Source organism: Sciurus vulgaris (genome assembly GCF_902686455.1).
Source record: "Sciurus vulgaris genome assembly, chromosome: 7".
In the NCBI taxonomy this organism is placed as follows: domain Eukaryota; kingdom Metazoa; phylum Chordata; class Mammalia; order Rodentia; family Sciuridae; genus Sciurus; species Sciurus vulgaris.
Window position 1 is genome coordinate 32,052,993 of NC_136467.1, and position 27,134 is coordinate 32,080,126.

At 37.1% G+C, this 27,134-nt stretch overlaps 1 protein-coding gene across 1 annotated transcript in view; it reads right to left on the bottom strand.

Annotated features, from left to right (window-relative positions):
- Positions 1-27,134, bottom strand: part of EYA4 (EYA transcriptional coactivator and phosphatase 4) — a 260,960-nt gene that overhangs the window by 2,088 nt on the left and 231,738 nt on the right. Inside the window, 7 exon segments of the mRNA XM_079147113.1 lie at positions 2,209-2,309; positions 4,102-4,223; positions 6,905-7,019; positions 9,375-9,394; positions 9,396-9,533; positions 9,641-9,699; positions 15,366-15,455. Coding sequence (XP_079003239.1) covers positions 2,209-2,309; positions 4,102-4,223; positions 6,905-7,019; positions 9,375-9,394; positions 9,396-9,533; positions 9,641-9,699; positions 15,366-15,455 — 645 coding nt within the window.

A 27,134-nucleotide genomic window follows, 5' to 3' on the forward strand; every position in this document is an offset into this window, starting at 1 on the left:
CAAAGCATATTTTACGTCAAATCAGAGCACAGAAATTCACCTAGAAGTAACATTTTGTAAAATTCAGCTCAGATCTATTTGTAATAACACTGTATTTAATATTTCTGCACATGCGATTACTGCTATATCCAAAGAAAAGCATGCATTTTGGGTACCAGAGAAACCAACCACCTGTATTCCAAAACAGAATTATAAGCCTTCACCATCACCAAAACTGCACCTACATAAACAACCATTCGAAATAGCATTCTATTGGGGATTCTTATCCATTTGGAGTCACACTTTTTCTCCTGAAACTTTACGTATAAACCAGAAGGTATAGAAATGATTTACCAAGACTAGCTTTTTCACCATGCATAATTGAAGATGACTTGATAAGTTTTAACTTTCAAAGACATATACTATTTTCAGTTTGGAAACATGAATTTTATTAGCTCTGACCTAGATAGTCATGGATTTCACACAGGCTAAAAATCATGGACATATTTGCTGGGGTGGCTCCACCACTGCCTGCTTTTTGTTGTGTTTAATTATGGTTCCAATATGAAAAATCAAAACAACATGGACTCAGGACAAGGATGAACTCCACAAGACATTTTCATCGTGTGCAACTGGGAGTATTTCAAATACTAGTCAACAATGCAGGCTGTATTACTTAAGGCTGCAGCCCTGACCTTGTGCAGAATGTCCTTGGAGTCCATGTGCTGTGTTGAGTCACTGACACTGCTAATTAAAATTGAGGTGCTCTGCAGGATCAGAGTCTGCACCAGCTCCCTTACTGGGAAAGAAAAGCATGGGTGATTTCAAGTATGACTGCCAACACTGTCCGAAAACTTTTCAAATCAAGTGCAAGTGCTTTCCCTTTCTCCATTTTGCTTGACTTGAACTGACTAGCAACATAGATCATTTCTTTCCCCTTTATATTACAGCCGTAAACTCTTATATGAAACTGTTTATGCTGTCTTTTTTTTTTTTAAAGTTAGGAAACAGAAATCAGGTAACCCTTCTAGTACATGCAAGTGTTTAGTGAAGGATTTATTAGATGACATTTTATATCACCTCAGGATAATAAGGATAAGATTTTTTTGTGTAAAACAAACTGATAAAAGCTCATATGTCATTGCCTTAAAATAAAAATTATTTTGTTTGCTTTGCAAATTCTATCAATTTTTATCTTGGCTAGATAATACTTTGCTATCATTCAGTGAAGAAAGAGTCAGTGTTGTACTGCCTGATAATCTGATAGAGGGGTGCAAACCTGGTATTGCTCCCCTTTTGATATCCAACCAACCACTAAGTGGTTTTTTAGTTGTTTTGATTTCTCTTCGAAGAAATATGGTCAGATAAAAGGCTCAGTTAAATACTTAGGGGCCTCTGAGATCTGAATCTGTGAGATACCAGTTGCTTTGGCTTCATCAGGTATCAGCCGGCTCACCCAAACGAATGAGAATCTTCTGGATAAGATGTGAGGCACATTTCCTCTAAGTCTCTAAGACAAAGTTGGCACAAAAGAACGAAGCCAACACCTGCCATTCCAATAGTGCTTATTAAAGTCTCTTAACAACTGTTTTCTCAGCTATTAAATCTACCTCCTACATCATGGGGCACACCTCCTGGGCAATCACAAGGCCCATATGGGCACAAAGCACTCTCATTGTTTTTCTATGAGCTTATTAAATGTCTTTATCTTCTTAAGATTCATTAGCTGAAAAATAGCTTTTCCCCCATCTTCTTTATGAACCACTGGGTCATCTGTTTCTGTGTGCATGGTATGTGTTTGTGTAGTGTACATATACATATATGTACACACAAATATACATTCATTCTATATTAACTTATGTCCATACATATCAATAGAAATTTGCCTGCATTTCCTAGCAAATTTCAGGCAAAAAATGCTAGACTCCAAATGGTTTATTTGGAAGTAAGTATCGACTCTCTCATGCTCTTATTGCTTGCATCTGTATATTCAAATCAATGGTCAAGCTGTCACTGGGCCAGACTACAGGAATGCAAACAAAAAGGCTTGCATTAGAAGTGCCACACCAACATTGTTTGAGACAGGTTACCTTTTTTGCTGCCTGTTCTTCTTCTACACCATCCCCAATTACAACATATACTACTTTTCTGCCAAACCTTTGCATTATTCGTTCAAAGCAACTTTCTTTTCCTGGAAGATAAATGAGATAAAGTTCAGAGTGAAGTTACCTGGTTAGCGGCATGTTCCTCATCTCGGCCATCTCCAATCACAACATAAGTTATGTTAGTGCCAAATCTGGACACTATACGCTCAAAACAGCTTTCCTTGCCTGAAAAACAATGCACTGTTTATTCTTCCAGCCATAGCATTCAGTAACCTAAAGATTCATATAGTATTAAGTTAATATCTCTTGGACATCACTCCAGTTACCTTACAACCTCTGAGTTGATGGAAATCAACACACATGCGTGAATAACCTAACTCTTAGGACAGATTATTAAACAAATGCATTTGATGGTTCAAGAAAGTCAGGAGAATTGCTTGACCTAGACAAATTGTTAGTTTGTTTTATTCCATTGAAAGTGTATTGATTGTAGCAATTATAAAAGGCAATTAAAAGTTTAATACTTGTTTAAATTCCATAAATATTGTCTAATCACTTTAAGCACAGAGAATCAGTTGAATATATTATTATGGGAAACTAAAATTGTGGATTTACCCTGATGCACCTCTCCTTTCTTCAAGTGGATGTGATCTAATATGCTCATTAATTATACTAGTTGGGCCAGAGCACTAACAACACTAGCATCCTCTGATTGTGCTACAAAAATATATGTTGGAATCCCTGCATGTTCTTTAGTTTTTGTGATACTGGAATTATTCTCTGTATTTTAGTTCCAGAATGTCCATATGGTCATGGCTATTTTTGCATTTTTTCTTACTCTGGTAGTTCAGAACTCCAAAAACTACTAGCTTCAAGGAAAAAATAAAAATGATGCTTTTTTTTGAAGATTAAATATAAGGAACAATTTCGCCAATAAAAAAGAATCTTATCCTCAACTAAAATAAATGTTTATTCTGGTATAAAATTATTTGAATTGTCAAAAAGCAAAATCATGTTCTCTGTATTAATCTTACTAGCATACTTGCATACATTTATATGAAAAGAATGTATGGGGTTGGGACCTGGGCTCTGAATTGTCGTGTTATGACAATGTGGCATTTGCTTTTTGAAATTTTGGCTCACTTGAACAGTCCTCCGGAAACAGCTGCAACTGGGGGCTCCTTGTGACAGCGCCAGTATCAGCCCTCCACAAGGCCCAGGGAAGGTTATTTTTGGTGGGGGATTTTAGGATTTTAAACTTTTCTTGTCAAAGTGCCAAAGCCCAAGTCGGTTGACCTTCAGGGCACATTACACAACCTATTTATTTTCCTAGGCATTTCCTTGACAGATAGAGGAATACATGCACTGTTTTAATGCCTGAAAGATGGACTTGATGAACTTGATGAAGTTTGGCTTTTGAACATTTATTAGAAGTCTGATTCTGCAGAATACCCTTAAAGTCAAAGCTGGCTTTACCTATGGACATAAACTAAATAAGCAAGTTGTAGTCCTTTGGTTGTTACCACACACTTGGAAATGTGGATTCTGGTCAATTATATATTAAGAATATTCCAATTATGTTTTTTGAATCATGAAATTCTTCATTCTTTCTAGAATTTTTTTCTGGATTCTAGTTGAATTTATCTAAGACTCTCCTGTAATGACAAAATGGCCTTTTATATCTTAGATCTAGATTCCTGCACATTCAATACAAATTAGACTATTAAAAAGTATGGCTGGCAAGATTATATATAGCATGTGCTGTAATACTCTATGAAATATACAGAATGAATCAGAACTACCAAGATCCTGAGTTCACCATCCAAAAATGCTCACAAAATTTACACAGGTGTAATTAGTTGCAGGGTATCTTGTCATGGGAACAATGTCCATTTTGCTCGATGTTCTAAAAGTAAAATTGATGGAAAGGAAACGATGCAGAGACACACATTAAGAAACACCCCCCCAAGCACAGACGTGAGCACATTCCATATAGAGTTTAAAATAATTTCCTTACCTATTTTAGTTGCACTGTAAATATTCTCAATGGGGAAAGCGCCTCCTAAGCTATAGAGCAAAACCTTCGCAAGTGCTGGAATCAGCTGGGTCGTCGTTACCAAGACATTTACACAATTACTCCTGAAATAGAGAGGAAATTTCCATATATGTCTGTTTTCTAATACTAAACAACTTCTAATAGCACAGATTTAAAATCGTTGTTGTGGTCTCTAAATTCTATAATAAATGGTCCCTTTTGATAGTCAATGGCCATTGCCTATTACCAGACCATCCCCAAATAATGACAGACTATTAAGAATCGTGAACAACCATCACTAAGCTGTGACACTTAAGTTCCATATAATATTTTGTTAAAACAAGATGCTATTCAAAGGCATATGCAAATAAATGCTACAGAATAAAATTATGGTGGGAAAAGACAAAATTAAGGATTTTCAAGTTTAGAGATGCAGTTTTGAAATGAAATTTCACTATTTACACTGTGGGATATTTGGTGTTACATCATCTTGTTTTTAACTACAAACACTGCATGAACTTGTGTATGTGTTTATATGAGAAAACTTAGACAAGACGAATATAAAGAATATGAAGAGTAAAGTGTCAATTATTAATTAGACACCAGAGATAACCGCTTTCTCTGTTTTTTGAATTTATTTTCAGTGTTTCTGTTTGTATATATTTTTTCTCCTTCAGATCATACTATATATGCAAATTTGTTTTCTCTCTCTCTCTCTCTCCCTCCCACTCTTCCTCCCTCTCTCTCTCTCTCTTTCTTTCCTTCTATTCTATCCTAAGCCTATCAGCTTATACTGTGCCCCCCATTTTCCAACAAAATGATGTGTACCAACTCCACCACCAGGTGGGTGTATCATATAATTTTAAAGTTCAGTTTAGATGTTTAACATGATTTTTGATTTTCTATATTCTAAATAATGCTACTTAAATTTCTTATACACCTTGGATTATTTCTTTTTAGTTGGTAGTCATAGAAGAATAAGGGTCAGAGGGTAACAACTTTGCTAAAGGCTCTGATAAATAATTCAACAAAGCACAAGTTTTTCTGACATTTCAGACATTTTGTGAAGACTACCAATAAGATAATATATGCAGATAACTTAGAAAATTTCATAGTATTGACTTCTTCTCCACCCCTTCCTTTTTATGCCTTTATTTCTTAAAATAACACATTCCTATAGTTGTTAGAAGTCATATTTAATAATTTTCTGTATATATTATACAAACTATATATATGTATTTAATCTATACGAAAATGAAATAATCTAGAAGATATCTTTTAGAAATGCTGAAAGCCTTTGACCTCCTCCTCAGAAATGCATGTTCCACTACACGTGGCAGTTTCAGGGGTTCAGGAGCCTCATGTCCCTGCTGCCCTGAGCTTTGGTCTCCCCGTCACTGGTTACAGAAAGCACAAAAGCACAGGCAGCAAGTTCCTTTATTTTTTTGGTACCAGGCTTTTAACTCAGGGGCCCTCAACCACTGAGCCACATCCCCAGACCTATTTTGTAATTTATTCAGAGACAGGGTCTCACTGAGTTGTTAGCACCTCACTTTTGCTGAGGCTGGCTCTGAACTTGTGATCCTCCTGCCTCAGCCTCCAAGGTGCTGGGATTAAAGGTTTGAGTCACTGGGCCAGCAGAAAGCACCATCTCTAAGCAGTTTCAGTTGTTAGACACTTCTTCTTCCTTACATCACATTACGTTCTCCTTTCGTAGGATTCCATTTATTCCAACTCTTCATAGACATAGAGAATATTCTAATTGATCTTCGGCCTAACATTTTGAACTATTGAAATAGACCATTTTGTTCCATAGGTGACTCTTCTTCAGACAAGCTCTCTGGCTGCTTCAACTGTTGTCTTCATGGTTTCTGCAGCTCTGCTCCCCATCCTCATCCCCACTGCCACCACCACATAGACTTTCTGTTAACAGTGTAGTTTCTGATCATTTCACAGGTCAGAAGTCACAAGCCAGACATGACACATACCCATTTACTTTCATGTTCTCAATAGTGGATTCTCCTTTCACGCTACCAAGCTTTTTATGTGTTCTTAATCAGTACAAATAATCTCTCTTTGTGTTGTGTTAGCCACATATTTGCTAAGCTTGCTTTTATCTATTTATCAAAGTCAGAATTAAAAACTATGGAATAGGAAAGTACAAAGATTAATCCCGTCTACCAATTATCACTTTCCAGGTTCATATTACTTTATAAATTAAAATTTACGGCACACAGCTCTTCAACAACTTATACAACTATTTAAGTTTATTATCTACCTTAACAAGTCAGTATTTCACTGTTAAGTTCAAACAACACAAAGATTAGAACTTTTTTAAGAGCTTTCTCTTGTTTTTCTAATGCATTGAAGTTATGTACATTATCTATTATCGTCTAAAAGTCCTAACACATTCATTTTGTTTTGCATAAATAGTACTGTTTTATTTTTGCCATTATGCCTTGTACTCTGCCACTAACAGAGTACTCTCATTTTTATTGTAAATCATGTGACCTTTCTGTGTGATAATCAGTGGTTCTGATGACAGATAAGAGGAAAGATATGATCTCCTGGTTATTCTGAGATCAGCAGCAGTGCCCGCCCCCCTACACCATGCCAACACACACACCACACAACACACACACACACAGAAATCACTGGACCTCTGTGAACTAGGTCCTTTGAACTCTAAATTAGCTTAGGAATTGAAATATTTTTTATCTATGTTGTGCTATTAGACCTAAATCTCCCATAGAATTAAAATAGAAAGGGCACTGAGCCCACTTACCTAGTACTAATAATTGATAAAGACTTCAGTGCATTAGTTAGCCAGGAATCTGTCAGGCCTTCAATCTCTGCCCTTAACTGCAGCCACGCATCCCTCTTGGCAGGGCCAAGGAGTCCTGCAACCCAAAAAGCAAGGCAGAGTCAGGAGCTGAATATATCCACAAGAGTAGGAAGTGTGGTGTCCCTTCTGTCTGGAAACAGATCATTTTTATTTCAGTTTATACCAAAATGAAAGACATTACAGACATATCAATATTGAATCTTTCATTTCAAAACTGATTATTCACTTATTTGTTCAATGAATATTCACTGGTATAACATCTAGGGGTCAGGCACTGAACTAAACAATGGGGACAGAAACAGAAGAAAAGTGGGCCCTAGTTTCTGCCATGATGGGGCACCTGTCACTGGAAGAGTTTTTGCAGTCCCTGGGCCTGAGTCCCACTCCAAGAGGCTGGAATACATAGGGTCTGGAGGAGTGGTGGGCTCCACCAGCCTGGGGACACAAACCTCAAATATTATGACGGCCTGAAGGTTTAGCTTCTTAATAATCACAAGCATTTCCACTGTGAAACAGTAATAATGGCATTAACACAGAATGTTTTAAAAACTAGTGTGAGTACTATTATAGCTTTATTTTTTTAAAAGAAATTCAAACCTGTTTGTAATCTTGAAATGTATGGCAACATTAGAGAGAATGGTGGAAAGTACACTGATGTTATGATAAGAAGTAGGCATGCTAATTTATATTTTCAAAAGATGCAGCCCATACCAAAGAAGGTTCTTATTTGAATTGAATCCTGGGAGCTCATATACCAGCTGGATGAATTTGTTAAGTGAAATTTATACTTTCTGGCAAGTCTCATTTGTCGTCATTGTAATAAAGAAATGCTGATGTATGATACAAAATGAACTTTATGTGGTTGCGTAAACTTCTAAGGTAAAAGATTATCTCTTAGCTCTCTTGTTAATTTTAAAATAATTTTAATAACACTCTGAAAGGAATACGTGACTTCCCTTGGGAAGTCAAAAAATATCATTCAGGTATGCCATTCTTTATTTTCCTTTACTTATTCTTTCTTTATTTCTCTTTCTTTACTTTTCTTTCCTTTTATTTTATCATTTAAATGAAGTTTTCATGTTTCTAGTAACTTCCTTTTTAAATTAGAGCTTTATAGTTAAACATAATAATGGAGTTCATTGCAGCAAACTCAACATGCACACAATTTGATTTCAGTTCAAGATCTTCCCCCTTTTCCGTCCTACTCCCCCCTGCCCAGAACTTCACCTTTTGATAGGTAGAAAGACCAATCAAACATAAATAGACTAGTAAAGGAAATCTGTCAGAGGAAGGAGAATGGGATATTTATTTCTTAAATAAACAATTATCTACCATGATTTTTATTGAAATCCCATTTATTTTATATTTTACAAAGTGTCTCTTGAAGAGCATTGTAGTGAACTGGGAAACAGGAATTATTCCTAGAACTCTGAGCAAGGTAGAACTCTGCCAGAGTTTGCAGGGTCCAATTTCCCAATATTGGAAATGAAGGTCTCCACTGGTTGTAATATTAATATTGTCTATGGTTCTACATTTTTTCATTCCCCTATAGTTTCAAGTACCTACTGAGTAGGTATAATGTGCTTCAGTGCTGGACAGATACAAGGTGAACCAACACACAGGCCCACCCCCAGGATGTGTATGCATGGTGTGAGGTGCCTGTTACATATGAAATTTCATTTACTACACTGTATTCTATGACACATGCGAATATACATGGGTGTAGCATGCACACATATATTTAGTTACATCATTCCCATTTAGATTTTGCCTTATGGTATCCAAATGTCATTTATTTATAAGAAGAGAAACAAATGTCCTGTGAGAAGAATTTTATATGATCTCATAACTGATACTAGGAATCTTGTAGACCTAAAATTGATCTTAATAATAAAAAACACACAGGTTTATCTACAGAAGCAAATGCAGATCTTAGTTCTGATGTTGCAGGTTTTGATATCACTCCAAGACATATGAATGAATAGAAAATGGTTTATACATTAACTACAGAGTATTTAAACTTGAAAAAATCATGATAATCTAAGTTAACTCTATACTGTGTGTGGGAATGGTATATTGTCAGGGTACATGAGATTTTTAAAAGGAAAAAATAGACTTGTTGAACATATTTGTAATGCTATAGATCATTCTTTATATTTGTTCTAAACTAAATGCCCTGCTGTAAATCTTGACCAAACATTTGAGTAGTTTCACAAGGAAAGCCCCAAATCTTTGACAGAAGTGTTTATTCTGTAGTTAAAATTTAAGAAACTAAAAATTCAGAACTTTGCTATTCAACATGAACTTCTGCTGCTCTCCTTTTACAGTAGCATCATCTCTAACATGAAACTACAGCTGAATCTACCTATTCCCATGGTGTCATTATTTGGATGAAATAAGACACACATACCTCCAACATTGTTCTTGTAGTGTATATAATTCTTTTACTCTTCTGTAACGAAAAGCCAACTTCCTCATCCAGTCCACTCCTCCTCTTACACCTGTTGGCAAACAAAGGTTTGCACTACTTGCAGCTGCATGGAAGCCATCAGTTGCAAAACTGTAGGTACTGCAACACCCAAAATACATTAAAAAGAAATAAAAGAAATAATTACATGTGCAAAACTCCATAGCCGAATTTCTGTAGGAAACAGCATACTGAAAGGCACGGCTTACCTTAAATCTTGTCCATTATCATCAGAGGAAACATCATCTATATGAACTTGATCACATTCCTATTAAAAACATGAGAAATGTCATTGTTTTCACATGATGCTCGTCACCACGTAAGGGTGTCCATTGTTCCATGTGATCAGCCCATGGCCAGAAGATGGCAGCATCTGCCCATCCATCCCAGCCATCTCCTGCTTGTTCTCTTATGCTGGGAAATGGTACCTTTGTATTCTAAAAATCTAAATCAGGAAGCATAACTTAAGAAGGGGTCTGAAAACATATAGCACTAGGGTTTTTGTAAGGCAATTCTAAAAATAAGTTTAATCTTCAAATCACTGATTAAAAAATCTCTTTTGAATCGTTTTAATCACGTGTTTTCCCTTTTAGCTATCTGTTGTGCATACTTAAGCAATGCTAACCTAAAGATATATAAATCTGGTTTGGTCTGAGCAATTCAAGTGGTTACTATTATTTATTTACTGAGTGGCAACAGAGAGACTTGACCTCAGAGTAGAGTGTCCTGTGAGATGCCTGTGCCGTCTTGCCTTTTGCTGGACAGGGGATGTTATTTTTAAAGTCCTGTTTGTTGTTTGTTTTAACACAGAAAAAGGTCACAACCATAGAAGCTGACATTTCCCTATTTTTAGGTTTTTGAATTTTTAAATTGAAGTGAACATTTAGAAGTAAAAGGGAAATAATGAAGATTCACTATCCCAAATGTGCTATAAACTACAAAGAAAATACACTTCAGGTTAGTATATTCACGTAATTGACCTGCCTTGAAGTTAGCACATGCTCAGAAAAAATAGATTCTAGGATTTGATTCCTCTTTGCCAAGAGTCTTGTAATGTCTTCAAAAAATATGAAAAGGTCCAGTGAAGTATTATATGATCTGAAGGTGGAATATGAATAAGAAATTTAAAAGACCAAGCCCTCAGAAGAATAAATCTATAATTAATAATAATAAATTAGTATAATCTATAAGTAAATAACCCCAGACTAGGTAGGAATTAGTCTTTTCGGCCTCTTTTTATCTCCTCCAAATTATTTTAATGATATTCATAGTTTCTGACTCTATGCATAGTGTTTTATCTTTCAAAATCTTTAAAAAAAAAAAATTGAATTTCTAAATGGACCATACTACACAAAGGCTTTTCAGGTGCTATTCAAATTCATTATAGGAATACGAAATATCTGTAGTCAAATATTTAATGTCTAGTCTCTAGCTTTCTGTGCAGAGAAAATATTTCTACACAGAGAAAATACCCTGTTTCAGTTGACTTGGGCTTCCTTTAAAACATAAAACTCAGTGACATGCATTGACAATACCATTCTGTTATGGAAATTGAAATTCCAGGTGCACTAATTTTAAAAGTTCATAAAGTTTACATAAATTATGGGGTTATTTTATTTTAATTAAGTTTTTGTGGTATTGGAGATTAAACCCAGGAGCACTCTCCCACTTAGCTACATTCATGCCCACCGTGACCCCACCCCCTGTCTTTTTTTTTTTTTTTTTTTTAATTTGGAGACAGATCTCCATAAATTGCCCATCAAATTGGTATCAAGCTTGTGATCCTCCTGCTTCAGCCTGTCCAGTATCTGGGATTGCAGACATAGGCCACTGTGCCTGGTTCATAATTTTCTGAACAAATCTCTCTCTACATTCATAGGGAAGGGCCCAGAAAACCTCCCTGAGCTTGGTCTTTCACTCAACAGAATATAATCTCATTTCAGGCATAAACAGAAAGAAAATAATCACTTAAGAATCTTTCTTGCAACAAATGGCCAAAGTCTAGACAAATGATAATTGTTATTGAACTTCTGCACTCATTTAAATTTTCTCATACCAAGTTATGATGATATAGAAGATTCTAGATGATGAGGGCCTAAAGGGGAAACTTACAACAAGAGCGAAGGGGAGGTGGTGGGAGGACAGAGTGGGAACCGAGGCTTCTGAGCTGTAGCCAGACAGGCATTTAGAGTTTCTTTCCCTATTTGATCAAGACTTAATTGCAAAGGGTGCAGGCCAAACTATAACTAAGGTGGCATTATACTTCCAGAAAAATCTAGGTAAAAGTATTGCACGCATCAGCAGTAGCTGTTGAACTGGACTCTAAAGGAAAGGGTATAGAGAGCCTACTAGTTATCATGAAAACTGGAAATAAATTTCTCCCAGAACTTACGGGCACCAGAGTAGTTCTAGATGATGGAATTAGTTCTTATTCAGGGATGGCGATATTCTTAACGAGTATATAATTTGAGATGAACCATTATCAAAACAGAATCACCTAAGGATGCCCACTCCATTAACGTTCTGAAATCTTTCCTTGTGTAAATAATTTCCCTGTCTTTCTTTTATAATAAATTAATAATATCCCCATGGGATAGGGGGAATCCTTGTGAATTACTCTGGGTAATCAGAAGTTATTTCTATATTTAATACCCTCTCATCTAATTTTTAGAGAAATTCCTCTGACAATTTAAGAATCAACTCACATGATTAATTTGTACATAGGTTTCCCAAAATTTTATTTTTTACTCCTGAGGACAACAGTATATCAAACTTATTGGACCACGCACTCATATTTGAAGTTATGTTTGAGGTTTTTCCAAATCTAACTTCTTTTTAAATTTATGCCTAGTTAACTGTGCCTGTTGACTCTGGACTGTTGCCTGAGGATTACAGTCCAGTGAAAGAAACTTGAACTTCAATTACATTTTTAGGAAAAACTAAATAACTGTTCTTCAATTAGTTTTTATTCTGAAGAACTATGCAAGAATCCTTTTGACCCACACCTGAAATATATAAAAACATTATCATGATTTAACAAATTTTAGTGGAAGATCTTAACCATTTGAAATGACTCTTGTGCTAATCTTAAGTGATTTGTCTTCTAAGGTGACCACAGAGTTGTCACTGCTATTTTCCAGTTAAAATCCACAGCAGTCCTCTCTCACTTTTGTGATTCCAAACTCCCTGAGGCCTTCTTTTCTAGAAGTTATTCTAGCTTAAATAACATTTTATTGAAACAGAATTCTCTTCTTAGGGGGAGTACTGTAAGCTTTGCCTTCTGTGCAGTTGGGCAGGATACAGTGAACTATTACTAGGATTTAAATTTGTATCTTTTAAGGAATTATGAGAAGAGCAGCTGCCACTACATATGTTGCTGTATATATTGAAGAATTTGAGTCTCAAGTTAGACTTTTAGGTTAAAATAAAAAACCCACAAGATTAAATATACAAGAAGAAAAAGCATAATAAGCGAATGGTGGAGTTACTCTCTTGAGGAATTCTTCCCTTGTCAGCAGATGCAAAAATAATTTAATTCCAGTCAAGGAACCTTTGCAATCTTTGGTTCCAAGAGGTTTATGGAAATAAAAAAATTGTGCAAAAACAATGTTGGCTTTGAAAGTCAGAAGCAGAAGGATTGTGGGTTTGTTTACTGCCCTGAAAAAGCCTGAAAGCTATTGTTTAGATTTCATTTCTTTAGTGCTGTTTATCTCACTTAACTCAATAATAAATTTTTAAGTTTCCTTGGGCACTTCACCTGGATGTGCAAGTGTGTGGGTGTGCACACATGAGAGTACAATCAATTTTTATGCAGACTTAATTGTTTTATTGATCAAATATAGTACGGTTAAGTAGCTAAGTTGCAGGGTTTAAGTCAAATAAAATTTTTATCACATTCTAAAACACAACCAAACCAATATTTCCTCAGTTACTATTTCTACCAGAGATTCTTCCAGACATCTAAAAAATACATTGTAACATAACATCTTATTTTAAATAAGAAAGTCTTAAAACACCATAGAGGATCCCTCCATATTTTTGATGTACCAATATTCATTTCAAACTTGCTAAAGATATTTACAAATTCATCATGTGCTATTTTTTACCTTCTCACTTTAGTAACCAGTTGAAAGTTGAGCAGTAAGTTTATTTCATCTGGTTTCTAATGTTCCAGTAAAAAAGCTAAACCTTCATTTATTCTAGTAAAAAAAAAATTAAGCAAATGAAGTAAATATTATAAAATGTGAATAAAACCACATACAATTTATTTCTTTTTGCACCTTTGAAAGGACTAACCATCTTAGAATCTTCTTTAGATGAAAGTCATCCAGATTAACAACAGGAAAACTGATCTAAAAAGTTCTCACTATATATAAAAATTCAAGTTCCAAAAAGGTCCAAATGTGTTTCTCATTAACAGGTATATGTAAAAGCATTCTGTATACTGGACAATAATAAGTAGCAGGATTAATTTAAATCGGATTTTAGGGAGGTGATTATTTCTTATTACCTAAAATTGGAAAACATGCCTATGAATATTGATCTTTCATATCGCCCATTAAGGAAAAAAATAAAGCCTCTTTAAACAGGCATTTTATTATCCAATAAAACCACTGACTCATTGCAGAGAGAGCAAGAGCGAATGGCCATGATACAGTAGATTTTCAGCACATATGCTTGTGGGTTACACTGAGTGACTCCTTTTTAGTCTCATGTCTCAAATGTAACTAAATCTGGATTTAAGACCCTGTCAATGTTAAAACTTATTTAAATCATTTACTAAAACTTGGCTTTTATTTCTCATGAACTTTTTAAAATTTCAGCACAGTAGGGGAGCAGAAGTACGTTCTCTGTTGCCAAACCTGCTTCAAAATCCCAGTTCAGCTACTTAGTTAGCAGACATGACTTTTTTTTTTTTTGCTGTGAATCCTGCATTAATAATGTAATACAAATATTTATTTCAAAACCTTGTCAATTAATAAATGGAAGGTCCAACATAAACAATGTCTAAAATAAGATGAGGTTTACTAATAATAATCTTCTCCTTTCAGAATGTGATTACAGAGATAAAAAAGTGAATTTAAATGTCATTTAAAAAAAGAAAAATATATCATTATTTTAGCACAATTATAAACGCCTAGGAAGTACTCCTGCCCACTACCCAAACTACTTAATTATTTTAATTTCTATTGTCTGGATGCCTAATATCCCAGATTGTTAGCCCACATATTATATTTGTTACTATGGCATATAGTTAGATACTCAGAGGTTAGTTCTCTTTGCCCTTTTGTTTTTTTGTTTTTATTTTTCTCTTCTTTGCTATTTAGACATCATGTTGCAGACTGAGGTTGGGAAATGGGAAAATGAATTTGAAAAAATAAAAGAAATACATTGAAACCTCATCAGATGTACTAGTAGGTAGGTCTGGCACTATTTTGATCTAGAACAGTAGGAAACAACAAATGATACTATTGTCCAAAGTTAGGTTTCAGATTATTGCAAAATTCCGTGATGCATGCTATTAGCATGAAGAGTGACTGTGAACATTGTTTAGTGATGATTGCAAAGAGTATCCTGGCTAGTCACCTGGAAAGACTTGGGATGCTGATTCTAAAGGTGCCAAAAGGGTTGTGGTTGAAGTACTAAAAGAACCAGGAGCACCATGTGGGGTGTCTGGTACAGGACAGCAAAAGAGATCATCTCCTCTTCATGGAAATTTTTTCCTTAATATGTGTTGGTACATATGTATAATTCATGAACACAATCTTGCTTTATGATCACACTTATACACACAATTTTTCCTCTTGACAAGAACTTTATAGTTCTCTTGAGCTGTGTTTATCTTTCAGTTTTCTGAAGGTTTTTCTGCATGAGTGAAATCATCTAAGAGTTTTAGTGTTAGAAACAAGCATTCTTACCTTTTAAAATTCTTACCTCTAAATCATTAAAAAACAAATGCGTATCAGCAAGATTAAAGATCATTTCCTCCATTCGGAGTCCAAGGGTTACAGCCATGGGGGGGTCCTGAAAAGAAAATGCACACATAATGAGGTCGAATTTCAGAAACCACAATTATTATTAAAACTATATTAAGTACAGACTAGTGTGTGTGTGTGTGTGTATGTGTAACAAACTGTGGACTTCAACTGAAGATTCAAAACATTTCCTAGCAGGGAAAGAATAAAGAGAGATGTTGGTAGTATAAAAATATGTAGTCAGATACAAGGAAAAATTCCATGTTCAATAAATTATATAGTAGGGTGACACTGTTTAACATTTATTATAGATTTCAATATAGCCAGAGGAAGGATTTTGAATGTTTCTATTTCAAAGAAATGATAAAGGTTTGAGATAATGGATAAGCTACTTACTGATTTGATCACTGTATACTGTACACACTTATTGAAATACAGACTGTACCTCCAAAATATGTATAATTATTTTGTGTTCTTTTTTGGGAAATTGTATATATGTATATGTAGATTTTCAATTAACCCAAAAGGTGTCTTTCCAAAGGGTTAAGAGACACCATATGCACAGACACATCTGTGAAGTTACAGATATGTGGAGCTGACTCAGGACACATTTTCACCTAAAGCTCTTCTTGAAAGGAGTAGGAAGAAAGTCAGCTAGTTCATGCCACAATTTACATAAACTCCATGGAAAGTCTTTTGGAGAAAGGTATTTGGGTGGGGTGTTAAGGAAAGTGACAAACTTGTTACAGAGAAGAAAGGACTTCCCTTTGAGAATGGTGGTAATCAGAACTAGTAGACAGAGAACAACAGATTAAGGGGATTTGCAGGGTATGAGTGGAGGGATGAGAAGACAGGAGCTGGCAGAAGATAGTACATCCACAACTTAACCATGAATTATATTTTGATCAACAGGGTAAGAGGAATCTCCATCTGAATACGTGTGCAGTTTGGTTTAACCTGCGTTTCATTAGGGCTGAAGAGAGGAGGACAGAGGACCACTAAAAGAGCATTCATTCACTAAAAGTAATACAGGTAGAAAATAGAAGCTTTGGGGAGCTTAAGGAAATTAAAGGGATTCGGAAGGAGTAAAAAGGACTCAAGATTTTGTTTTCAGAAATCAAAGTCTTAAACAGCAGCAAGGGGTTGAAAATTAGGACGAGGGTTTTTCCTTTACCAAGTTTCACTGAAGCTGAATGCCTGGCACCAAGGTATGTAAGACTTTGAGAAGTAATGAGAGTTTAGGGATAGGATAGGGAAGTAATTCATGCACAAACACTGTGATAAACTGACCAAGGTTGGAACCATCTCTGAAGGACAACAGCTGTAGGTGTGACTCTAGAGATAGGGAAAAGAGACAATCTGGAAGGGATGGATTCTTAGAATTTGAGAACAGATGGGGTGTTAGCACGCAGAAGGATCTGGTTTTGAAGAACTCTGACAAGCCTAGAAGGATACTATTGATTTTGGCTGAGAAGTTATTTTGGAAGACCTCAGAGGGTGATTTGGGTTGAGTGGCCGGGCCAGGAGCCAGACTATGGGAATTTGAGAGAAAAAAACTGAAATTGTGTTTTCGACATTCTAATAAATGTATTTCAAGAAATGTATTTAAATGAGGAGAAATGTAATGCTAACTTTACCTTTAATTAATTTTAAATTTATGATAAATTAATTAATTTTAATTAATGATAAAAACATGCAGCCCAGGCCAGGTCAAAAGGACATTCATCTACATCCCAAACTAATTCTGTTTGTAAGCAAAAGCATTTCCTCATTTCACAGCTATATGGCAAGAATCAATTTTGTCCCTATATTTCCTTCAATAATGCTACAGTGTAAACATATTTGAAGGGTCATCTTTGTATCTGTAGCCATTGAAACTTAGAGAATAGGAATTGTATGCTAAGAAATAGGAATTGAGAGAGAAGGGGTGATTGAGGTGTGTTCAAGAAAGCTAAAAATTGATGTGGGAGTCGGTGCAGGTACAATAGTAATTATGATTTCAACATCTTTTCTAATATGTTGACATCTCCTCCATGAGATTTTTGTGGATTTTTTTTTAAATAGCAAAAGATTCTAGTTTCTTGAAAAAGAATGTGGATTGCTTATATGATTGATGGTCCCCTGATACTGTGTCCTCCAGTCAGCTTCACACCACTGCCCCAGGTTCATCTGCCCTGCCTCTGTGACAGAGCCATTTGGGGCAACACACCAGGTCAACAAAATTCTGTTCTATCAAAGATATTCATTCCAAAATGAAAACAAATATATCAACTGAATTCCTTTTTGTTAAAGGAGTTTCAGAACTCAGAAGGATCTCTGTGTTTCACTCAGTACAAAATCTTTATCTTTTTGTTGTGGTTCAGGTTTTATAATTGTTGTTGTTGAAAGAAGCTCTCTTAAAATTTTTTTTTAAATATATAATTTATCTTTTTTCCCTATTGTTGGTGTCTCTCTTGTTTGGGAGGAGGTAGGCACTGGACAGGCGGAGGACACAAAAACTTGTAAATATTCTGCCTAGTCATGGACCCATGAACAAAATGTCTACAGAAATATCAGGAAAAATCAAATGTAATTATAGCATGAAAACGTATAATTCCATTAGTGACGCTCTCTGCTTTTGAGGAATGTTCACTGATGCAAGACAACAAAACCAAGCTCCACACTGCTCTGCTGTTTCTGATGATTTCTGCCCTAGAGATATATATTTCAGATGGGAGTTCAAAAATATCTTATTTAAAAGGTTTTCCTTCTGGAGGCCAGGTTGGTGAGACTCTTATCCTGAGATTTGCCATTCTTTTCTTCTTTTCAATAAAATGCCTGAATTTCTTATATTCATTCCTCAAATTCTTAGCATTTACAGATCGGATTTATGGGGATGGGAGAAAACATATAGTTCCTCTTTGATTGTTATTTCCATCAATTCCATGATTCTGAACTACATAACTTTCTATGCTACCCAAGCAATGATAGGAAAATCCATGAAGAATGCATTTTGTGCATCTGATGTGCATGCAAATAAATATAATTTTTTAAAAGAATGCAAGAATCCGTTAACAAGCAAGGACGGCATATGGCACGGTCAAACTGTATTTGAGCACTCCATTGGAATGCAATCCCAAGGCTCTGGGAGGGCTGTTCCTTTGTTTTTCAGGCGATGGTGATTCCACATCACACACCCTAACATAGCCAGCACTTAGTAAGCATTTTGGCAAAATACCATGTGTTAACTAGGTAAGTTTAAGTTTGAGGTCTGACAGACTGTGAACTCACTATTTTACCAAGGTTTACAGAGAGCAAGGACGTTAAAGGGAGGTACTTCAACCACACCAAAGGTTTGGTACAAACAGCCAGGGACACTCACACCACAAGCCAGGAAAACCTTGCCAGTCAGAGCTGGTGGCGATCTTATTTCTAGAAAATGCCTGGGTAGGGTTTACTTCCAAATATCTCATTTCGCTTTTTTTCTTTTTTTTCTGTAGCTTACTAAGTCACTGGGACAGTTAGCTCTAAGTAAGCACATTACAGTGCCGCATTTTTTCTGCCGAAGGACGCACAGAGGATGACTGCATCTGGTGGGTGTAGCCTTACAACGTCCTGTAATGTTGGGCACCCTCTGTCTTGCCAAAGCACTGGGGAGGACTTGCCAGCGCCTGCAGTCTCGCTGTTTTATCAGGCATCTGAGAGTGAAACATACTTCTGGATGGAACCCAAGTTTTAAACAGAGATGTTTGCTCATTTTCATTAGATGTTTATAGAATTATGGGCACCTTATGAATCAAGAGTTGCTGCTTTTTTTTTTTTTTTTTTTTCCTGTTTAACTGGAGTGAGTATTGAGTTTAGTATCTCAAATGAAGTGATAGCAAAAACTTGGACAGAGGAAAAAGGTGGAATAAAATGGCACTAGCTGGGGTTTGCGGAAGCTCTGATGCGTATTACACATACATAATAGTTCCAAAGATTCAAAGTGTCTAAACCAGAGTTTAACACCAGGAAAACTGAACTCCTGCCAATTTACCCTGTGTACTGCTTTATCAAAATATTGAAACGATTTCCAAGACATTTAGTTGAATATGGAGAGAGAGAAGGAGAGAGAGAGAGAAAGAGAGAAAGGGAAAGAGAGAGAGGGAAGGAAGAGGAAGGTGAAGAAAATGAATAGCTGTTGGCCTTTTAAATGTGTGATTCTAAGCCAGATGTTACCAGTGCACAACCAAGTGAGGATCAAGTACGGCACTTCTCTAAATCAAAATGCTAACGCCTATTAGCCATGTTAGCGCAGAGCATAAATTGGAGCCAGACTGTCTGTCTATGGGCCTCTGCCCTGCATTGGGCCATCAGCTGGAATTCCTCCTCTAGGGACACTCTGTAAAAATATCTCAGGAGAGGCAGCAATTATGTATTTTTAAAGAAACAGAGGATTTTTTTTTTTTTTTTTTAAGATCAAACTCTTGGAACAGTTATTCCTTTGAGAACACAAAGTACACTTGTAGACTTGCATGCACAGAGACAGACCATGTGCAAGCTCATCACAGAGGGAGGAAGATAGCCCAGTTCTATGCACCAAGGTGGGAATCACTCCTGAAATTTTTGGAACACATGAACTTTGAACAAGTGTAACAGTGGAAATAAAATTCAGACATGGATCAGAAGGGAAACTTGGACATTGAGATGTTTGTCTGTGATGAATAGGTAGTGGACTTAAAAATTCTGAGAGGGAATTGGATAGTGGTTTCAGGAACATTCCTTCACTTATCATATATTACTGAATGTCTACTGTATGTTAGACATTTCAAATTCTGAGTAGAGAACCAAAAACAGCAAAGACCCTGCCCTTGGAGAGTTTGTATTGTTACTGGAGGAGACATTGGATAAACAGGCAAAGACCAAGTAAATATAAGCATTTCCGGGGGTGATGAGGTTGCCTTGGCAGAGGCCCAGGGGATGGCTGGTGCTGGCTACTGTGAAGACAATGCAGAGAAGGTCCCTCAGCAGGAAGAGAGACCAGACAACGGTGAGGGAGATGGCCAGGCCCAGAGGGACAGCAGGAAGCACTCAGAGTTGGATGTGAGGACACAGTCTCTTCTGAGCCAGGAACAGCACCCACTGGGCAGCTGCCACAGGCAGGAAAGGGAAGCATTTTAAGAAAGAGTAAGTGCTCAACTGAGTCAGAGGTGCAGGAGAATCCCCAGCAAGACAAGCAAAAAGGACCACTTGCAATGGCTAGAAGGTGGTTCCTCAAACTCTGAGAATCATTTTCTGGCAACTCAGAAATGAACAGGGAAAGACAGAAGCAAGTGGAGGGGAATATGGCTCAAGAGGCCATTTTCCTGACAGGAATAGTACTGCATGTAATATAGTGGCAGAGAGCACTCAGGAGGGGCCATCTGAGCTACAGAGGTCATTTCAACAGCAGATTCCTTGGGATGTTGAGGGGTCCTAGAAGCAGAGCATAAGAGAGGTGCAAGGGAGAAGGCAGAGAAAATGGCTAGAGGGCAGGGGGTGCAGATTTGGTGGTTACAGAGATAAGGGAATCATTTTCTGTTTGTTCCTTCTCCCCACCTCAGTAAAGAAGGAAGTTTGTGTAGAATTGGGAGGGGTTTTGAAGACCTGAAGGCACAGCAGGGGTGACATTTTTAGCTGAGAGAGTTCATGAAGACAGCACCCCCTGGAGACATGTGGCCAGAGGCAGCTGCTGGAGGACAAGTAGAGTCTGGGATTTAGCAAGATGAGTGGGGTGGTAAGGATAGAGAGGCCTTGTGCAAATGAGGGGTTCCAGTGATACAAGGACTCCATGCTGGGAGGACAGGTCTAAGGCAGAGGTTCCACACTTGACCACCTGTGAGAAACACATGTGAGGCTTTAGAGCTCCTGCTTCCCAGGCCACACCCGAATGTCTGAGGGGAGGATCCTCATATCAGTCATTTTAAGATTTTCCAGAAATTCCTATGTACACATAGGCCAAAATCAGCAGATGACCTCTGTGGAACCCTCTAGGGTTCACAGAGCAGCAATACCAGGCACTTGTCACAAAGGCAAAATCACACAACTTGCCCTGAACTGCCGAATCTGAATCCATAGCTTAACAAAATTGCCAGGTGATTTGTGTTAACATATTAAGAAGGTCTTAGAGTTCTCATGGCAAAGGTCTGGGACAGATAAGGAAGACCAAAGCTGGCATGATCTTCTGGCTTCCTGAGAGTTCAGGGACTCCATGCTTTCAAAGGACTGTGGGTAGAATGGTGGTTCACTGTGATATCTTGGGGTCTAAGCTTGTCCAGAGTGAAGTTATGAACTGAGTGCATTTGCCCACCTTTACTTCCATAATGGCCACCTGTGGACTTTACTTCAGGGACCAGATGATCATTTGTCATGTAGCCAATTACCTAGTAGGGATCTGGTAGAGGTGAAACACAAGCTAATTTTGCTCTGGATTAAAAGGATTCGTTCACAATCCAAGTGTCCAATGTGAGCAACCTATGTGCAATTGGACACCAGGTATTACCAAGTAATCAGAAGCCAGGAAAGCGTCAACACCCAATTTACCTGCCACTACCAGCTTCTGAGAATCCAATCAGAAGACAACCAGTGAATAAAACTCCTGAAAAACTACTAAAATGATACTTGAATAAATATACTTCAAGGAGAATTACAGCAATAATACTTAGCCATTAGTATAGCACAGTCCTTGGATGGAAAAGAAAAGTTGGTGAGATGGGCCATGGAAGATGAGTTAGGAAGTAGAGTGCTGAGACAAGAAGGCAAGGGCAGAGATGGCAGAAACACACCCAGCCCAGGCAGCCTCAGGACGTGGGAGAATGCTGGCTGGTAAGTTGGAAGGAAGACACGAAAGGATGGAAGAGACATTAATTTCAGGAAAGGAAGACCAATGATAATTTAAGGAATCCTTGGAGAAGTTAAATCCCCCTACCTACCCAGGACGTGAGACTGAATGATCATAAACAGAGATGAAAAGAACTGAAAACTCAGAAGATTCTTTTAGAAGGTTCTTCTAGAAGTTTGGGCTTTTAAGGGACTAATGGCCATTCTCCAGTATATTAGCTTCAAGTTAAAAAACATGAGACCCTTTCATAATCTTCTCTCTGCCTGCTGGACCCAGCAATAACTTGATAAGGTTGGGCTTAAATAAAAGAAAGATTTCTGGCTTTTATGATATCACCAAGTGCCATTCATTCCTACAGAAATCAAACTCTTCCTCTAAAATATATACTCAACATAGAGCTCTGAAAATGTTGACTGGTAGCCTTGTCTTTCAAACTTCTTCAGAGAGAATTGTAGAAATGTCACTGTCCCTGATCTGACTTTAATATGTGTACGAATGCTATTTACCCACACTCTGTACATACACAATATGCATATACAACATGCATATATGTGATATAGTGTGTGCATACAGTATTCTCTGGCTAGGGTTACTATTCATATACTATCAGCCTCCTTGAAAAACCCAGAAAAATACTATTGAAGTTTTGAGACCTGAATTCCGTATTCATTCATTTTATGTATACTTTATATATTCAAAACAACACTGTAGTCACCTCGGTTACAAATAGTGTGACTTCTCCATAGCACTGAGCTGGGTATCTCACATCATGGGTTAAAATAACAGATACAAAGAGAAGAAGCAAATTTCTTTAGAAAATATGCAACTAGGGGTGGGGGGAAGGGAAAAATAACAGAATGAATCAAACAATATTATCCTATGTAAATTTATGATTACACAAATGGTATGCCTTGACTCCATGTACACAGAGAAACAACATGTAACCCATTTGTTTACAATTAAAAAAAAATCAAAAAAAAGGAAAATATGCAACTGCCAAAATTTCAGGTTTTCTTGGAACTAAACAAACTAGGTTAACAACACTTAATGAATGTTTATTCTGTCGTAGGCAAAGTGCTGAGTTTTAACACAGTGACTCATTTAATCCTCATAATAATTACTTTTATTGTTCTGTTCATTTTATACAGAAGCCCATGGAAACTCACAAAGACTACCCAAAGTCACACAGGCAGTAGGAGGCAGAGCTAGAACTTGAACCCAGGTCTATTCTCCTCCAAAGCCAAACTTTCCAATTATTATGCCCAGAGTTGGGTAATGAGTATGGCATTAACTCTATCATGACGGTTGTCTCAGATCCGTGATCCTAACATTTGTTTAATTCTCATGGCTCCCTAAAAATTCACACAAATTATAATTATTTTTATGACCATCTGCTGTTCAAATAAGTGACTATAAGTAGATTGTTTAATACGAAAGCCATCAGTTGATTTATCCTGATGAAAATATCACTTCCTCAGTGCTGCGCCTATATAAAATGTGGTCTGAAATGAGCAAATAGGTAGGGGAACTTGAATTTTGGTTACATAACATAAGGCATTTGTCCACTCCTTCTGTCTAGTCTTTTCTCTGACTTGGACTTTTTCCCTTGTTTCCATACTATGGAATAACTTAAAAAAAAAAAAATCATAGCTTCATAGCACATGATGCATTAATGCTCCAAAATAAACCAAATCCCTCAAGTGCAATTAATTTAGCTTCCCACTGCCATGAGAAAAAGGAACCACTGCAACTGAGGTAAAATAATATATACAATTAATCAGGGAATAGGGGGTAATCTTCACAAACTCTAACAGATGATGGATGACTCCAAGTCCACATCCTGTCAAATTTACAAACTCCTATTTTAGATTTTTGCAGTGACGAGAACTGTACGGGCCAACTGGTGCTCAGCTGCAGAACCCATCATCAGCCTCCCAGGCAGCAGAGCTCAAGTGCTGATGTCCTTCATTTGCCATCGTGGTAAATATCCAGGAATAGTTCTGCTCGGAAGAGGGAGTGTTGACAACCAACTGAGTTTAAAACTGATAATGTATTAGGGAGATCCTTGGACAAGCCATGTTATTTCCGAAAGTATTTTTTAAATGAATACACAAAAGTCAGTTACACAAGATATTTTATGAGTACAAGGGCATTCCTAAATGATTGTGTTCCCTAAGTTTTATTTTTACAGGAAAAAAAAAAAAAAAAAAAAACAAAAACAACAACACATGAGACCAAAAGGGTATAGAGATTAAGACCATGTCAAAGAGAGGGGAGTACCAGCTGGCTGTGCCACTTACAAATTGTGTAACAAAGTATCAATGACATAGGGTGGTGGTGAAAGCCAGGGGATAATGCATTTAGCAGGAGACTTGGTGAAGTGCCCTGTGTGCTGCAAGAGGTCAAAAATGGTACTTATTATTACCCACTATTGAAGAGTTGGGAGAGAAAGAAAGAAGCAGATAGGTGGGCAGGTGGGTAATTTCAGGCCAGGGTTTTACATGGTTGGTGTGTACATCCTCATGTCCTCTCTCACCACATTTTAGGCCACTGCATTACCCCGCTGTGCACAGTGAGAGTAAAAAGTGACCTCCAGTGTGTCTGAAAACATCTGCCTTGAGTCATTTCTCATTTGGAGAAAGAGTGTGTATTCTTACTTAAGTTTCTCTGACCAGGGAGGTAGATACTGGTTTTCATAGCCAAGTACCACTTTTATGTATTTACATTATCTCATTTAATCTACAGAGTAACTCCAGGAAGGGAATGGACTACAAACATGTTCTGATGAAAGGGGTTCAGAGGTCAAGTGGCGTCACTTGGCCACATCCAGGAACAGGAAGTGTTTCTGACATCGAGCTCCGTGCACCTTCAGCTAGCTTCAGCTAGCTGGGCTTACAGACAGCCCAGACTCTGGAAACCCTTTGGAGTGACTGAGAGTGATGGGAGAGGGAACTGGCTGTGTGGGGGAAATGAGATCTCTACAGTCCTCCACCTGTTCTTTTCACCTGCAGCTGCTCTGCCCTTAAGTGTGTTTTGTATAAAAATTCTCTGTGTGATACATTATGTGCATACAGTATTCTCTGGCTAGGGTTAATACTCAGAATGTACACAGAACTCAAAAAACCTAACACCAACCCCCCCCCCATAAGCCAATTAATAAATAGGCAAATGAATTAAACAGACACTTCTTAAAAGAAGAAATACAAATGGCTAACAAATATGTGACAAAAATGTTCAACATCATTAGCACTTAGGGAAATGCAAATCAAAACTACACTGAGATTTCATCTTACACCAGTCAGAATGGCAGTCATCAAGAATGCAAACAAGGGCTGGGGATATAGCTCGGTTGGTAGAGTGCCTGCCTTGCAAGCACAAGACCCTGGATTTAATCCCCAGCATCGCCAAAAAATAAAATAAAATAAAATAAAATAAAAAGGAATGTAAACAATAGTAAATACTGGAGAGGAGGTGGAGAAAAAGGAATACTCACACTGCCGTTAGGACTGTGTATTAGTGCAACCACTATGGAAATCAGTGTGGAGGTTCCTTAAAAGGCTAGGCATGGAAACTCCATACGACCCAGCTATACCACTCCTTGGTATTTATCCTAAAGAATTAAGTCATCGTACTATAGTGATACATGGATCCATGTTTACAGCAGCACAATTCAACAGCAGCCAGACTATGGAACCAGCCAAGGAGTCCATCAACAGATGAATAAAGAAGATGTGGTATATATGCACAAAAGGAGCTTTTTTCAGCCATAAAAAAAAATAAAATTATGTCATTGACAGAAAAACTAATGGAACTTGAGGCTATTGTGTTAAGCAAAATAGTGAACTCAGATGGTCAAGGATCCTGTGTTTTCTCTCATATGTGGAAGCTAGAGAGGAAAAAGGAAAGGGCCTGGGCATGGTGGTATATGCCTGTAATCCTAGTGGTTCAGGAGGCTGAGGCAGGAGGATGGTGAGTTCAAAGTCAGCCTCAGCAACTTAGCAAGGCCTCAAGCACCCCGGATTCAATCCCTGGTACCATAAAAAAATAAATAAATAAATAAAATAAATAAATAAATAAATAAATTAAAAAAAAAAAAAAAAAAAAAAAACCAGAAAGGTGGGAGTGATTTCATGAAAAACAAAGGAAGAAGTAGAACAGAGAAGGGGGGCTGGGTGATGGGAGGTGATGAGAAAGAGGGAAGTGCTGGGAAGGGGATATTGGCCAAATTACATTGTTGTGTCATGTGCACGTACTAACATGCAACCATGCAACAACAAATCCCATCGTTATGTACAACTATGATACGCCAAGAAAAATGTGGAGGAAAATTAATTAAAAAAGAAAGAATTTTCTGACTAAAAAATATGAAATATCACTGTCATATAAAAAAATTACACCCTAAAAATCACATTGTAGAAAAAAGATGGAGCTAAGAAATGAAAAGGACTGAGGATGCATAATAAAATGTCAAGCATAGACAGTCTTAAATATTATAAATATTACAGAAATGATAGCCTTGGTCACTTTCACCATGAGCAGTGAAGAGTCCTGAATTGTCAACTAATCACCAGAGTGACCTAATTTCAGTCAATCCTCAAAGTCTTTACTGAAGACATTAGGGAACCGATGGATTGAATCTGCTTAGAGAAGATTCTTTAAAACTCTCGGAACTTTTAAGATGATAATTTCTAGTGAACAGCCATAAAATTTAAGCATCTCTCAAATTAATTTGACCATGGACTTTCCTCAAGGCTACTAATTAACATGTCCCAGAACTGATTTCCTCAAGAGGAAAAGTTTGGAAAATATTCCAGTAGTTCTCAAAAAGTGGTCCAGGATCACCAGTTCTCTGAGAATCTGTTCCAAATGCAGTATCTCAGACCCCACTTC